Consider the following 17,500-nt stretch of genomic DNA (forward strand, 5'->3'; position numbering starts at 1 on the left):
CCCCGAGGCGCCAGCCGGCGGGCCCGCACCCCGGGCCGCTCCCCCCTCCCCCCCTCCCCCCCCTCCCAGGAATGGGTACTGATGTTGGTGCTGGTCTAGAGAGAGCCTGTCCCATTGTGGGCCTGGCCATTGTGAGTTATTTTCAGCACCCCTCCCCTCCCCCCGTATCTCGCCTGCGTGCCCTCGACCGCTCGTCTCCATGGCAACGACCCCCGCTGTGCACCGGTGTCCTCCCCGCTGTGTTTCTAATGCTCCCTGTCCCGCCCCGCCCGTGCTGTGATAGGACGAGGGGTGACCACAGGCACACGCTTCCATTCTGAATACATACAGATATGCAGATATGAGAGATAGCAGGAAAATCTGCCAAAATCAATATTTATATTACAACGCATCTACATTACCAACAGGACATGCCTGAAATGACTGGATTACAACAACTGCTCATCGAGGACACAGGGCGTGTGTGTGTGTGTGTGTGAGAGAGAGAGAGGGAGACAGAGAATGTGCTTGTGCACGTACATGTGTGTATGTGTGTGTGCGTGTGTGTGTGTGTGTTGGTGCACAGGTGCATGCTCAGTCTTGCATTTCCCACTCCAGGCAGCAGGGGGCGCCTCACCTCGTTCTTCTCCTTCAGCTTCGTGATCATGACGATGACGGGGCAGTCCTCCTGCCAGGCCATCTGCCAGAAGTCGTTCACCGTGTTGATCATGGGGCCCTGGGTGGCGATGTAGGACCTCTCGTCTCCCAGGTAACCCTGCACAGGCACACAGACTGTGAGAAACTGAGATCTGAAGCCTGCCACTTCCTTTCACCTCCCCACCGCCAAAACGCTGCTTCCTCCTGTCCCCAAACACGGGTGTCCTTCGAGCGTCAAACGAACAATCCATCCGGAGATTTTAATATCTGAATATACAGAACGGAACAGAATGAACAGGACTTGTTTATGAACAGGTGCTTTCACACCCAGTTCACTCTCTGCCCTGTACTCCTACTTCACCCAAACGGAAGCCGTGTAATCCGAGACACGTATATAAGGGCCAGCCTTTGGATATCTTTTCAACGTCACATGGAATCTCAGGGTGCTCATACTGACACGCAGTCACAACAGATACTGGCAATGTCTCCCGTGGTAATGGGCATATCGCCAGCAGGTGACAAGAACACCCTATGCGATGACATCACAGTGACATCACAGTCCGCTAGTTCACCTTTAGCCGCTGTAGCCAGAGGAGCAGTATCTCTTTCATTGAGACATTAAGAGTGTACTGTATTGTCCGTTACCTTTCCCACGCACAGACTGCGGCTCTTGTCCCTGCTTACATCAACGCACAATTAACACACGTTAGCTCTTCCTGAAAACACTCCTGCAGTCACTAAGTGGCCTAATGCACTTGGGCCCAAAGGACTAAATGCTAATATTAGCTAGCCAGTCACCACTTTGGATTTTCAAGTGGGGATAATCTCGCTCTCTCGCTCGGCACCCTCGCCCCCTCCGGGCGGACGTCCCCTCTTAATTAAAAAGACGCGGCGTTCCGAAAACCGCGCCAGCGCTCCGAGCGGTCAGGGACGTCTCCCGGCCCGAGGGCGGGAGGAGAGGGGCTCTTGGCACAGGGGGGGGGGGGTTCCTCCTCATCCTACGAAAACATCCTCTGTTCCCCCCGGGCCTGGGGAAAGGTGCGCTGATTGTGTTTTTGTGCGCTCCGCGGGACAATAAGGGGGCAGGGCCTCGGCTTCCTTCGGCTGCGTGACCTGCCCCCCCCCCCCTCCGCTCCCGACCCCCCCTCCCCATACCATAACAAACCTCTCCAAGAGCGAGAACATTCACCACCGCTCCTCACGCAGGTCAGCAGATCAGGAGCCATTAGGAGGGTTTTTACATAAGGCTGTTGGTTGCTTTCCTAACCTCTGCCACTTGCAAAATGGCCGAAACCCCAGAGGTTACAACAACATCAAACGTAACGGGGGATCCGTGGAAACAAGCGTGTAACGTTTTACATCATTCTGGGGGTCATTTAGAACCACAAAATGTTCAGCTTTATTTACTGTTTGATAAGCAATCAATCGCCCAAGTCGATCTTCATTTTGGACAGCACCTTTAAAATGGTGCTTTACACTGGAAATTTTCAGGACAAATATAGGAGCAATAATTTCAAAGAAGGGCTTTTATAAACCGATGTGGACAAGAGTGGAAAGACGTTCCCTGACCACTGGGCAGATTAATCTAGAAAATAGTGGAATACAAGCAAAGCCTTCGAAAAAGAATAGCACACCAGCTCTATACTGCGTATCAATGCACATGCATTTCTGTTATGGGGAACAGAGCCGAAATTACAACCCCTGCAAATGAACAGAGACTTAAACATGCAGGTGGGCGCACGCAGGGGTCAGGCGGTCCTTCGGGGATACCGGCTGTCCAAACAGCGGCCCGGGCTTCGCGGGCGAGCCGAGTCCTCCCCAAACAAACGGGGTTAATGAGGTTTCCAACTGTCCCGAGCTGCTCCGCTTCCTCACGGCAAATCAGTCACCCCCCCGTCTGCGTTTGAGTTTGAGTTTGAGATCGAGCAATCGTTTCAATGGGGCTGCGTGATGTTTGGACGCGATTGCGTATTCGTACGCGTGAAAATGCGCGTGCTTGATGTTCCGGAAGTTTTATTTCGCGTTTGGTTTGAAACCGAAGCCATGAACGGATATTTTCTGAGTTTTGTTCAGTTCCTGTTTCGCGTTCGTCGAACAGAACATTCCATCCCACATATTCTCCTGGAAAGTAAATCAGGCAATCAGAAAAAAATGCGCGATTAACAATCAGAGGAAAAAACATTTGGACTGCGCTTTGTGTTTTTGTGTTACCGTGTCTGTTACCATAACAACAGCCTCTTGCTGACAGGCAGGTAGGGTTCTGTTGGAGGTGTGAAGGGAAGGCGCTCTGTGTCACACCCCTTAGCCAATGGGGAGGAAGAGAAAAGGGCCTTAAACTTCCTGCATCAGGAAACAAACCTATTGTATGTTTAGGCGAACAAGCAAAGACTTCAGCTACGCTTTGGGAAAGGGCTCCTGGCACGAAATGCTCCTTTCACCAAAGAAAAAAAACGTCTTAACGTCCGACACAGTGGACAATTGAGTAGAATGATGCAAGTCAGTGCTTAAACTGATTTTACAACAACATAACCGCAAAAATGTACTCTGAGTGCTTGCAGGTCCTACTGGCTCTGCCTCAAATCATCTGCATCGAAATAAACAAATTAATTTACGCAATACCACTCTGTGTCACACCTTACACTCTTGAGAAAATACATAACATCACCGGTCTCTCTTAAATATTGGGACATGTAGTGTGTGAGCGTGCGGAACTGAAGTACGGTAGTTTTAATGCGGGGACGGTGACTCACTCTGACGTAGTTGGCGTTGATGTAGCTGCCGAGGGGATCGTATGTGTTCCTGGTCTTCAGGATCACCCTGGAATGGGGGTCTGAGAACGACAAAAAAACGAGCATTTGCTGGTTACCGCGGCAACCACGCAGCGGCAACATTCAGGGCCACCGATTCGCCCCGTGCGACGGCGTTTTAAACGGCGGGACGGGGAACCGCGCTTCACCGAGGGGCGAGAACGCGTGGGGGGGGCGAAGGGTGGCTTACGGTGTACCCACAACACCCAAAAGAAATGGTCTCGTTCAGTTAACCTGGCCCGCGCCTGACTTGTATTTTTAAACCACCTTCAAATGTTCTTCAGCAGACCTGGAAGAAGGAAGCTGCACCCACTACAGGAAGACATGGCCCTTAACCCCCAGGCAACAAGGACGTGGAGCCCCCCCAAAACACTACCCATCCCCCCCCCCAAATAAACCTACCCATCAATACATAACAGGGAGGACCCAAACATTCAGGGCCTAAGTGATGGTCCACACACCCTGAATTTCAGGGGGAGGGAGGTGTCACCCGCAAAGACTGTGCAATCTCACTCAGGGGCAGAGTCCTCCGCTCTGAAGGAGTTCGGACGGGCACGGTTTTGGAGGCTGAGCGTCCTTGGATGTGACCGTGAGCCAGCTCCCGTTCCAGTCTGAACACAAGGTTAACGTTCTGTTCCTTCTTGCAGAATATCTGTTTTTGTTTGGGGAGGGGGGCGGTTCTGGAAGGAGCAGCTCTGTCCCAATATTGATAAGGGGCCTCCCCTTCCTCCGTGCGGGACAGTGGGGGACGCAGATAGCGATCGGGCGCGGCGTCTGGCTCGTTACGTAACGAAGCAGACCTCTTTGGATCGGGACCGGCGGTGAGAACAGCCTGTCCTGCTCCCCGCCGCATTGTTCTCGCAGGCCCCGCCCCCCCCGTGCCAATGGAAACTATAGGTTCACACGCGCTGACCCTGACCCCGCCCCCCCCCCGCTGATGGGAGTAATGAAGCCCTTCCTCCCTGGCCTGTCAGCAGCTGCGAAGCTGGCGGTTGGGCTGCCAATGTTTCAGACCGGAAACCCTCGCCCCTTCCACCCCGTTCCTTTACAATTAGCGCGCCCCCCCACCCCCCCCCCCACCCCCCTTCCCCCTCAAGAACCTCCACCCCTCCCCCCAGCCAATCAGGGCCTGTCAGCATCAAAGGTGCGCACAAGATGTGACCCCCCCCCAGATCCCCAGGAAAGGTTGGTTAAGGAGGAACAAGGGGGGTTATATTTGAGGAACAGAGTGTTCCCTGGTGGAGGACCAGCAGGGTGGCCATCTCTCTGCCTGAGGAGAAAGCCCCAGAGAGGGTGAGTCCCATAGGGGGCAGAGGCTACCTCTGCGCCCTCACACACAGAGTCACGCGTTACTATCAATGCTGAAAAGGAAAAAATCTTACGGGTTGAAATACTCACTTGGCAAAATGGTCTTGTATCTGTTCTTAGTTCCGTGACTGGAAATGTCCAGTTCTTTGGGATCCACAAAATTCATCGGAATTTCCTGCAAAGCACACAAAGACATTGAATGTGCAAAATGAATATTGTGTCTTATCGAACCTGTGTTTTTGTAATTGTTCCAATGACCTTGATGTGCGCTTTTGTACGTCGCTTTGGATAAAAGCATCTGCTAAATAAATGTAACGTAATGTGATGAATATCATTTTTGACGGTTTTATTTTTGGACAGAATTGCAGGGAACTCTGTTAGGGCACGGATGGGAAAATTCCCACGATGCATCACACAAATGATTCTGACAACACAGGGAGAACGCTGAGAGAACATTGGGAGAACATTGGGAGAACGTTGGGAGAACGTTGGGAGAACACTGGGAGAACGTTGCACGCCGCCGCCCCTCCTCACCACGAACTCGGCGTGCAGCCGCTGCGTGTTGAGCGCGATGTCGCGGAGCTGCTGGCGGGACAGGGCGCGGCCGGCCGTGTGCAGGTACTCCAGGGCGACCCGCTCGCGGGGGGTGGCCGGGGCGCAGCTCAGGGGCTCCACCGCGCCCAGCGCGCTCATGTCCAAAACCAGGGACACGTTGGACCCCCGCCTGCAGGGGGCACAGCAAACAGCACCGTCACCCACAGACCCTAAAATGGCCAATAACAAGCCGACCCCCCGTTCCCAATCGGCAGGGCTTAAGAAATACAAACACATAAAACAGCCGAGCCTTTCTGAAAACCTGCACGTACAACATGACCAGCTGCCCAATCAGGGCTCAGAACAGGCAACACGCCCGCTCAGAGACACGCCCTGTTTGGCCCCTTGCTTTTGCCTCTCTCCCAGATCTGCTGACCTTTGACCCCCCCCCCCCCCCCCCCCCCCAGCTCCACGGAGGGGGCGGAGCTACGGCACTCTTGGTTGCCAGGTCTCTCAGTCTATCACGGGGGGGAAGGAAGACATTCATTAGCTGGGAGAGAACAGTGCGCTGGCTGCGAGTGTGGGACTGGAACACAAAGACACACTCCGAGCCCCAGTCTCTCTCTCTCTCTCTCTCTCTCTCTCTCTCCCTCTCTTTCTCTCTCTCTACCCAATTCCCTGTCCATTAATCAATCCCTCATCTATCTCACTCACTCACTCACTCACTCTCTCTCTAACTCTCTCTCTCTATCTCAGGTCAGAATGTGTGTTCCGATTTTTAATTTCTGCGGGAAGATAAAAAAGTGTTTGCTCAGTTATTTTTATTTTTGTGCTGTTTTCAATGTCACCCTGAAAGGGCAGCCTGACCTTAACAGCCTCCAAATAACATCCTCTCTCCAGATTGGTTTGAACCCTAACCAAATCCAAACAGCGCGTTTCAGATCTGGACTTTCACAAACCTGCTATACCACTCCACCACTGAACCACTCCAGTTTCCTACCTCTTTTACAGGCATTTATTTAAATGTGTTTAACCGCAGTATCTATACCGATTTCGCAAACCCACCCTGGGCAATACAAGCTATTGGGCTGTGAACGCACAGGCTAAGAATTCACCAGAAATATAACCTTGTCACAGGTCCACTTATTCACCATATGCCATAATTCATACATTCATATTTCATATACAGTAGATGTATTCCGATGAAGAAGAACCTTTTCGTCCCCACAGGCGTAGCGGTAAAGAGACGAGTTCATTCATAGCCAGCCTAAGAGCTGAAGGGTCGGTGGTATTACAGTATGCAAAGTGAAAAATGATTCATAAGTGGATTATGCAAAATTCAACAGATTCAATTCGTTCCAATCTCTGGAATAAAACTGCCTCGCAAAGGTCATCCCTCAAAAGCTCACAGGCTAATTCATCTTTCCTTTCACAGAATGCCAGTGTCCCCCCAACCACCCCCCACCTCCCCCCCCCCCCAACTCAAACAGCGAAGCGCTGGACTCCAGGACAAGGGGCTGAGGTTCACCTTGCGGGAGGGAAGCTGATGCCTCTTCCCTCAAAAAAAAAAATAAATAAATTCCCCAGGGCAAACGCAGCCATACAGTACAAGTACAGCAGCCCTGATGAACCCACAGTGACATGCAAAAAGCATAATCACAATTTACAATGCAAACTTAACATGAAGCTTTACATGACAACATCAGACGAGGGCTAGCAGTAAACACATGCACTTGAGTTTCTTTGTTTCTAGGCTGAGCGGGCTTGTGCAGTGTGGGTGGGTGTGTGTGTGTGGGGGGGGGTTGGGTGGGGGGGTTGTGGGGGTGTGAGGGTGTTGGGGGGGAAGTGACCCTGGGACACGGAGCTGGACCAGAGCCCTGCAGCAATCAGTGCGCTGCGGGCAGGAAGTGCCAGCATCCTGTGCAGGAAGGGAGCAGACACGCAGCCCAGGCTCGCCCCTCCCTCCACACGGGCCGGGGGCCACACACGGGTCGCCCCGGGGCCAGCGCTGCCCCTCTCAGGGGGCCACTGGCGGGGGCCTGGGGGGTCCTGCTCAGACCAGCCGCTCGTGTGTGAGGATGAGGGGGGATTCTTCATCACCATCATCACACAAACCAGCCCACAGCCCTCTCCCGTCCCACTGCCACCCACTACCACTGAACTTAAATATCAATATACAAACACACACACACACACGTAAATATGCACGCACACACGCACACACACACACACACACACACACACACACACACATTTTGCATGCATTGCCGTTTCAGAATGATAAACTAAAGTGCACATGGCACATGCAGAAGTTTGGGCACCCAGTCAGGCATTACTGCACTTAGTAACGCTCAGTGACACCTGCTTTGGCAGATCCATAACAGCTTACAAACGTTCTCTGCAGCCAGTGAAGTCTCTCTATTCTAACTCTAATCCTCCCAGCTCACCGGGACTGTGACCCCGGCAGTGTTCTGTAAGGTGAGGGGGTTCTGGCAGTTCATTTGAGCGCTGGGTGAGGGTGAGGGCGGGGGCTGGTATGTTGGGTCTGTAGGCCGGGTTCACAGCTTGGCTCTGCACACGTGCGGTCAGACGCCATTTCGATTAAAGGAAAGCTCCACTCCCCAGCTTCTCACCCGCTCAGGGCAGAGACACCGCCTGTACAGAAAGCCCAGATGCCGTCTGTCAGCCGGTTCGCGTGTGGCGCCCCTTGTGGGGGAACGGGGTAGTGCAGCCAGGATGTGGTCAGTGTCTGTCTCAGCCTTGACTCACACTGTGACTGTCAGGCCCGCCCGTCTGAGGGGCCGCGTGGGGAGGGTGGGGGGTGGGGGGGTACATCGTACCGCTGCCCTATAAGGCAGTGTGTGGCAGGGACAGGCCTATGGTGCTAAGGCCACAGGAATCCAGGAAGCGGAGCGCCCGTGCTCTCCAGCGGAGAGGCCCTGAGCCGAGCGGCAGTCAGGAGCCCGCTCCCAGGCCTGGCGCAGCGCTGGAGCTCCCAGCAGGCCGAGCGGCCAGAACAAAGCACACAGCCGCAGAGCCGGTGACACACGCCATGATTTAACTACGCTCCCACACTCTAGAGCCACACAAACACGCACAAACACACACATACGCACACGTGCGGACACACACACACACATATGCACACGTGCGGACATACACACACACACACACACATATGCACACGTGCGGACACACACACACATATGCACACGTGCGGACACACGCAGACATGCAAGGAGACACAGATGCACACAGGCACGCACACATGCAGACACATGCACACACGCACAAACACACACACACACGCAGACACACACACACACACACACACACACACACACCGCTCTTCCAACAACCAACAGTAATGGCAGATATTCCATAAAAATGTTTGCTGTTTGACTCTCCTCCGGGGGACCCAGACAGTTACCAGGAGGTTGCAGGTTCAAATCACGTGCCAGACTGCTGCAGCACCCCAAGGCACAGAACTGACTATCCCCCGCAGTCTGAAAACAGCATCCACCTCATCCACCAAAGCGATTAAAAAAAAAAAACAAATTAATAACATTAATAATCTGCACGCCTGACTGGGGACTGCTGGCTGAACAGCGCTGACAAAATTTACAGCTTCACACTTTATCTAATCAAGGCGCTCGTTTAGATGACAACAAGAGATAAGATTCTTTTTTTTTTTGGCGGTTTAATCTTTCAAAGTCAGTCCTTGAGTCCTTCAAGCTTTTGTTGAACCCCCCACAGGACGTACACACGCTGTTCTAGGAGAACGATTTCTGATAAACAACATTTCTTTGCCGGCCCCGGGGTTACATAAATGTCCCGAAATAGATTTTAATGAAGTTATGAAAGACCCCGTCGGACCGGACCACCTTCCTTTATCGGGGGGGGGGGGTGCTTCCCGAGCCGACGCCCGGTTTCCTCGCCTGGCCCGCTTCGGTTTTTTTAACGAGCGCGTTCTCTAACGGGCCCTTTCTCCTGACCCTCATCAGCAGCGCGGTGATTACAGGAGCGAGCTCTCACCTCACCTCACGCACTCCTCAGCCCACACGTACGCCACCTCACACCTGCTTCCTCACGGGGGGGGGGGGGGGAGAGGGGGGGAGGGAGGGGAGAGAGAGAGGGGGAGAGAGAGAGACAGAGAGAGAAAGAGAGAGAGAGGGCTCTATCCCACTGGAGTCAGATTCTGCTGCTCTCTCTTTTTTAATATAAAAATTCATGAGGCCTGATCAGATCCCAATCTCAATGAAGTAAATGACAGATTATTTTTTAATAACAACAGCACTTCCAGTGCTCCTAAATACTACCCAGTGCTAATCACCGTTATCATCTCTCCTTGATACTTTGCAGCGATGATTCTTTTCCTAATATATTCTCTATTCTGTTTGTCAGATATTGTACCACACCACAATGTCTACATGGTGCACTCACATGCAGAAATGTTGCAGAACAGCCCTAATAAGAGGGATATTTATTGACTGTGTATACTATGTGAACGCTGCTCCTCCTCTCTCATCTCTGCAGCTGGTCGTTAAAGCTCTTCTCTCTCTCCTCTGCGTTTGCGGGCGCCAGAGCAGCCGACCTCATCGGCCAGGTAGCCCCGCCCCTTTGACCTGCTCATCAGGCGGAGAGAGGGGTCAGGGGTCAATCAGTCATAATGAGGCGAGATGCTGCACATCCATGGGCGGGGGGGGGGGGGGGGGGCGCAGATTTATGGTTTCGGGAAGAGCGCGTCTTCTCCAGGAAGCGGGAGCGCGAGGGTTGCCGCGGAGACGGGGAAATCAATTTGGAAAAACGTTAATGAAGAGCCGGCGAGCAGAGAGAGAGAGAGCGGGCGATCAATCTGGCGTGTGTACCGAGGGCGTCCCGCTCGCATCATCCATCACGCGCTCCCCGTGACACAACAATGGGCTCGCAAATTAAACAGTCTGGAAGGGGCCACTGAACACCCCTGCCCGCTTAAAACTAAAGACCTTCGATGCTAGCGCTGCGAAACCCGCGCCGTACGCACAATGGGCCTCGTTCACGAACCGTGCGTAGGACCGCGTTTGACCGTACACCGCGCGTAAGAACGTTTCCAAGAACGCTTCTAACCTGTATTTGTACATGGCTGTTTCCTAATGCTAATCACATAATCAGGATTGCGCATAAAATTTACAAACAAGCCCCGCATTCATCATCTCATACACCTGGGATACGCAGAAAAACAATGGTCTGCACATGTGTAATGAATCGCATATTGGTTTCTCGTAGGAGTGTTTTTGAAGAACAAAAGTACGAACAGTTTAAGAAAGGTTTTGTGAATGAGGCCCAATGTGGTTTATCTCTCTGAAAGTTTCCACAGAACTGCTGATGCACCTCCGCAGGGGCGACAGCTATTTCGGGCAGGTGGGCAGAGCGCCACGGGGTCTCCCTACGCGAGGGCCAGGGGCCCGCCTGTCAGCAGTCATACCCGGTGAGAGACACGGGCCCCGGGGCTGACTGGTCCTGACTGTGCAGCAGCCTGCGGTGCGTTTAGGAGAGAGGGGGGAAACGGTGACTAACCTGCCTGTGAGCACAGGGGAGGGGCGGGGGCCAGTTATCCGCAGCGCGAGAAAACACACCGTTTTAAACGCGCCCCGATACGATATCTCTGCAAACAGGAGAAACCGCCAACTCCCCGCCCCGTGTTTGTCTTGAATGCAGCCTGTTGATACTGTGACTGAGTGTCCGGAGGCTATGCAATTGGTTAAAACCCCTGCTTCACTTCCTGTGAACGGCCATGTCCCTAATGCTGAGTACTTATCAGCCATCAGGTAAGGATTTTTATGCCATTATTGGCAGGATATTGGCGTCAAGGCAAATATTAGCAGTGACTGGTGCATCATGATATGCCTGATGTTTTTTTAATCAATATCAAGCAAATAACAGGCTATCGAAGCAATATACCTGCAGTTCGCTCCTTAAAAAATGTTTTCCTGTATGTGGGTTGCAGGCTACAGTGTGACGGAACCATAAGTGGCTCGAACGACAGAAATATGAGCAACACTGCTGCAGTTAATGTGCATTCATCCACCAGCCTCAAAAGGTTATGCAATTCCTCTAGTGCACCACTAGAGGTCAGTGCAGCACCAGAGTAGGCCTCGACGGCAGCCGTCCACCGCTGGAAGCTTCTATCTCTCCCAGCTTCTAATGTCTACGCAGAAACAAAATGCGCTCTTCTGTTCTCTGTTTTCAGAGGAGATAAATAATTCAGACGCCGTTTCAAAAGGCGGCTCTCCGGGGCAACCGTCAGCCGGGCGGAAGATGAAAAAGGGGAACGGGAACGATATTGGCAAACGGGCGAAAAACATAGCCGTCCTGCCGTGAGCCAGGAGAGAAGAAAGGGTCTCTCTGGAACATTAGCCGCTGCGCGTAGCCCCCCGTCAGAGGGAGCCGCACATAAAAAGCAGGAGAGATTAATCGTCAGTACTGAAGGTTTGCACACGGTAAAAAACACACACGAGCGGTCGCTCGTTTAAGAGCTGTTAGCTGGGATCTTCTGAGGCTTTTTCCCTCAGCCGAACGCGCGTGTGCGCAGCGAAGTGACCCGGGGTCAGGGCGTCTCCTTAACGAATGAAATGCGGTGGCTGAAGAAACCGAAGAACAAATGGAAAACTTCCCCTCCGCACACATGTCCAGAGGAGAGCTGCGGGAAGCTCACTCCTCTCTCTGATGGCAGCAGCGTGTCCTGCAGGGCAGGAAGTGTCATGGAAACAGGTCTGCCAGGTCTGTGTGTGTGTGTGTGTCTGAGAGAGAGAGAGAGCGTGTGTGTGTGTGTGTGTGAGAGAGAGAGAGCGTGTGTGTGTGTGTGTGTGTGTGTGTGTGTGTATGTGTGTGAGGCTGTGAGTGTGTGTGTGTGTGTGTGTGAGGAGGGATGGGGGGATTAAGAGATCAGGGCTCTCCTGAGTCTCCAACTCCATTAAAGGATTCAGTGCTGAGCAGGAAGCCTCTGCACTTCCTGAAGATCCTGCCCCCCCCCACTCCCCCCACACCCCCCTCCCTGGGACTACTCACAGGGGGGCTATAATCAGCCTGCGCTTTCATCTCCTCCACCACCTCCACCACACCCAGCACGGTGCGCACACACACACACACACACACACCCAGCACGGTGCACACACACACACACACACACACACACACACACCCAGCACGGTGCACAAACACACACACACACACACACACCCAGCACAGTGCACACACACACACACACACACACACACACACACAGAAATCATAACTCTGCTGCTGAACTCCAACATTTATATGAATGTACACAAATACTATTAGCACATCAGACATCTTTTTTTTCGGTATTAAAAAAACAGAACTCAGAGGCCTCCTTCATTACAAACTGGTCCAGGGCCATTTACTCCCTCTTCAGTCATAATTAGGTCATCTATTTTGCAGAGGCAACAGAATTCAATTCTGTTATGAATTAATCTGAATGGGGAATGAGGCTGTACTTCACTCACATGCTTTTAATTACAAGACTGTGTGAAAACCCCATAGAGCAAGACACGTCTCTGCCACTGGCCTGTAGTGCTGAGCCACACACAGAGGGAGTGCCTAGCACTGACTGACATTACTGACCTGAGCCACTGACACTGGGGTGTCTATCACTGACTGACATTACTGACCTGAGCCACTGACAATGGGGTGTCTATCACTGACCAACATCACAGACCTGAGCCACAAACCAGCAGAGACAGAGCCAGACTGGCGCTCGTATCACACTGATAATTATGGCATTTTCAGCCACAGAGATGATTGGTGCTGTCATGGTAACCAGGGAGCATGTTTTATTGAACAGACCAGCCAATCCACACAAGAGCTTCCCTGTGTCCTCTTCTAAACGCTGGGCCTGGAGGGGGGGGGGGGGTAAAGTGAACCCTACAGACCTGCCCCGAACGCAAGGGGGGGAGAGGGGTCCCGTAGCGGGGGGGGGGGGGTCCCGGCCTTACCTCTCCTGCAGCCCGGCGGCAGGCTTCATCCTGAAGGGGGAGGGGCCGGCAGAGGGGCAGGGCTTGGCGGGGGCGGCGGCGCAGGCGCTGGCGGGTTTGGGGGCCGGGGCGGCCCGCACCATGCTGGGGCCGGTCCGCGGCGGGGCCGGCGGGGGGGGCGCGGTCCGCACCGGCACGGGGGCCAGGTGCACGTCCCGGCTGGGGGCCTCCTTCAGCTGCCGATCGGGGTACTCGACCTTCTCCTTCAGCCGGTACAGGACCTGCGGGACGGGGGGAGAGGGGGGCGGAAGTCAAAATGAACCTGCTCTACCCTGTACAGCACAGGGCGCACTGCATCAGGGCCCCAGACATGATTACCTGAACCACGGTTAGCTTAGCGTAGTTAGCGTATTAGCCGGCCAAACACAGTGCCTGTTTAACCGTAGGGGAGCGGTGGGGCGGAGTCACAGAAGCTCTCTCTTTCATTGTAGCCAGTCCCTGCAGGCCTGTCAGTCAGGCACTGATTAAGATCCACTTAAATGACAAACATTCTGACCTTTGACCTACATGTGGAACCCATGCGGGTCACTGAGAGCGCATGAGCTCATTACGTGAGTTCATTTTTACCTAACGAGGATGCCACGGCAACAGAGCGCGTGTGTGATCACCATTACAGGCTCCCACACCCCCTGCCCTGTTCTCCACAATACAGAACAGACAGTCGTATTAAGTGTGTGTGTGTGTGAGAGTGCGTGAGTGTGAGTGTGCATGAGAAAGTGAGAGAGAAAGAGAGCACATCTCCAGTGTACAGGTGTGATGTGGCTGAAGTGTTTGTTTGTTTGTGCAAAGTGAGAAAAGTCTCAACACTAACGCATTATATGCACAATCCTACAGCCAACATTCACTCAGGCCTGTGGGTCCACTTTGTCGTCCCGTTCTGTCTTGGCTCTCAGTACAGGAGAGGTACAGCCCCTTATTTCAACTTATATGCTGACAGGACAACTGTCAGTGGAAAACCATTAACTCAGTGATGCCCTGGATGTACATCTTTACCTCAACGGACCCCAATAAAAACAGACGCTGCCAGTTTGAGAGAGTGAACACGGAGGAAGTATTTCCCAAAGCTGGACAACTGTACAACTTTAACTCACGTAGAAGTGACAAGGGCTTCAAAATGTTGAGAGATTCAGCTCACACTGACTCATCACGTACCTGCAGTCTACAATATATCAGCACTGCACAGGACCACAAGGACTTCTGCCTGTCTCACATGCACTGCACAGAACCACAAGGACTTCTGCCTCTGTCCTACATGCACTGACAACTCCAGAAAAGAAGGAAGAGTACAAAAAATTTAACTAATAATTAAAAATAAAAAACAGATCAGAATGTACCTTTCGGTAATCCCTACCTGTGTTCCTGTTCTTCTCACAGAACCCCCTCTGTTAATCCCTTTTATGAATGGAGAAAACCTCAAACAAATCCCTCTGTTTCCTTCGATTGCTAAGCCGGAATTAATTAAGCCCCTGAAGTCTCTCCTTGAAATTCTTTCCTCATAACTTCTACATATTTCACACGGCAAGCAATTTAGTTTCCCTTCCTTGTTCTTTTTTAGTTTTTTTTTTTCAGTATTTTTCTAGTCGTGCGGTGCACAGAACCGTACAGTCTCTGGTTCTGTCCAATCAAAATATGTGAGTGGTGCATGCTGGGAACAGACAATAAAGCAAGGCATTCTGGGTAATGGAATTATTACCCATGCATTACTGTCTCGGCGGTGGAACGTCCAAGAAACACACTCTGTTGGGCCCAGATTGTGCAGAAGCATGTTGCCCTGCAGTTCTGGACTGAGGGTGTGAGAACATGCTGTAGTAAGTATGACATCATTAAGATGGCACGTAAAAAAAAAAAAAAAAAGATGATTTCATCCACTTAGAGCTCGTCCAATGAGCACGATTTACAGCCTCCCAGGGACCCACAGCTTCCCGAGCCGGACCGGGAATTCCGGAGGAAGAGGGCGTTTCCTTTGTCTCGACGAGCGCGTTAGATCACCCCGCAAGGGTGCGATAACCGTGATATATGGGTGTACCGTCGTGACATAAGTGCGTTATGTCACGATACATGGGCAGTCTGTCACAACATAACCGTGTTACACCGTAGAAAACGCAGCACCCTGAGGAGGAGGCAATGAGGGTGACACAGGGGACGCAGACTGACGGGCGTGTGCTTTTTCTCTCTTTGGCGCTATAGCGCACAGCACGGCCCACAGCTCCACACTGTAACGGCTCCAGCTGCACTAGAGGACAGGAGGCTGTGGCTACTCAGGTTAGATTACTTTCTCAGGAGGAGGCAGCTATTATAAGCACAGATCACTGAGGCTCCTGGTAAAGGGATTCCAGACTCAACCACTTTTCCTCTTTGGTCTTCATTAATATGAAGCCGCAGTGGTGTCCACCCCCCCCCCCCCCCCCCCGTGATGATGTCACAGGGATTGCGTTAATTAAGACAGACTAACAGCCTTTGCTCCTGACTAATGAGATGCAGAGAGAGAGAGAGACAGCAAGAGAGAGAGAGAGAGAGAGAGAGCTCAATAGTCCATGTGAAAATAACCCTCACATTCACAAACACATGCAGACACAACTGGTCCCCTCTCATTAGCACAGGCTACAGCGGCTCACATCACAGATCTAGCCCACAAACTACCATCGCCCCACCAATAACCTCTACACTCAACCGCTTCACAGGCATTAACCAGCCAAATAAACAAGCTTCCTTTTCTACCTGCAAGTATAACACTGACCAGCAGGAGTCTACTGCTCCGTGTCCTCCATCCCTTTCTCAATATAGTTTTGAACGGTATTTTTTCAGCGCTAACAGAAATAATGTAGCCTGGACAGCTGAGCGACCAGCGTGGGCGGAGCAGAGCGAAACGCCGGAGGGCTCGTGAGCGCGAGCTCCAGACGGTGTCCTGGGAGATAAAGAGGAACTAACGAGCGCACCTGTCAGCACTCGCTCGCTCGCTCGCTCCACACACCCCGCGCAGGCTGACCGGAGGGGAGGGGGGGGGAGGGGGGTGGGTACAGATTCAGAGAGACAGGCTTCTGCTGGGAGCAGAGCCCAAAACTGCCACGCTCCTCACATCAGGAGCAGGGACAGCAGGAGGAGCAGGAGCAGCACAAGACAACCCTGCCACACCGACTCTTCCATGGGGGGGGGGGGGGGGGAAGCTCCACAGCCATGTGCACTCCCACAGCAGGTATGAGGGTGGGGGGGGTGGATTTAAATCCCTGCTTCCCCCTCTCTCCGACAGCGCTTCCTCTGCAGAGCCCTCCAGGAGGAAGGCTCTTCAGTGACACCCCTGAGAGGGCTCCGGTGATTCACACGCCATTAAAGAGTAAAAAAGCACAGACAGGCCTGGGAGACTGACTGACTCACTGCCAGCAGTCAGCAGCCATTAAGGGAAAGCAGCAGGAGAGGAGAGGAGGGAGGGGGGAGAGAGGGAGGAGAGAGGAAGGGAGGGGGGAGGGAGAGGGGAGGGCAGGGGGACTTACCATCAAACAAGTGACGATGATTATGAAGATGGTGAGAAAAATGACCACGGCGTAAAATCCCTCTTTGGTCCACACGTCGTCCCGCTCGTACTGCCCCTGTAGAACATTCTTCTGTGGAGAGGAGAGACCGGGAGTCACAACCTGGACATCCCCCACCCCTTTCCCCCCTCCAAAAGCACCCTGGACTGTCCCAGCTCTGCCCTCAGGGAACAGCCCTCCCCCTCCACCCCCCGCCCCGCCCACCTGCAGCGGCTCCAGCAGCCAATCAGGAGCGAGCGTGGAGGGACTCCCGGGCTGCAGCGAGCCGCTCTGTCGCCGTGGGAGATCTGACAGGTGAGCAGGGAGCCGCGGCGCAGTCAGGAGCAGGGAGGCGGAGTCAGAGCCCCGGCTCCACCCACAGCCCCCTCCCACACACTCTCTCTCACACACACACACACACACACACATATATACACATGGACACACACACTCTCTCTTACATACATGCACTTATACTCACACATGCACACACACACACACAATCACACACTCACACACACTGTCTCTGCCACACACACACACACACACACACTCACACACACTGTCTCTGCCACACACACACACACACACACACACACTCACACACACTGTCTCTCTCACATACATACACACATACACACTCACTCACACACACTGTCTCTCTCACATACAT

General features: G+C 53.0%; 1 protein-coding gene across 1 annotated transcript in view; it reads right to left on the reverse strand.

Annotated features, from left to right (window-relative positions):
- The window catches only part of ptprr (protein tyrosine phosphatase receptor type R), a 44,936-nt gene that overhangs the window by 7,381 nt on the left and 20,055 nt on the right, over positions 1 to 17,500 (reverse strand). The window contains exons 5-10 of the mRNA XM_035402181.1: positions 16,810 to 16,920; positions 13,283 to 13,542; positions 5,286 to 5,475; positions 4,842 to 4,926; positions 3,387 to 3,466; positions 617 to 754 (exon numbers count right to left, since the gene is read on the reverse strand). Of these exons, the coding sequence (XP_035258072.1) occupies positions 617 to 754; positions 3,387 to 3,466; positions 4,842 to 4,926; positions 5,286 to 5,475; positions 13,283 to 13,542; positions 16,810 to 16,920 (864 nt within the window). The remainder of the gene's footprint in view (positions 1 to 616; positions 755 to 3,386; positions 3,467 to 4,841; positions 4,927 to 5,285; positions 5,476 to 13,282; positions 13,543 to 16,809; positions 16,921 to 17,500) is intronic.

The sequence above is a fragment of the Anguilla anguilla genome, chromosome 19 (assembly GCF_013347855.1).
Source record: "Anguilla anguilla isolate fAngAng1 chromosome 19, fAngAng1.pri, whole genome shotgun sequence".
Taxonomy (NCBI): Eukaryota; Metazoa; Chordata; class Actinopteri; order Anguilliformes; family Anguillidae; genus Anguilla; species Anguilla anguilla.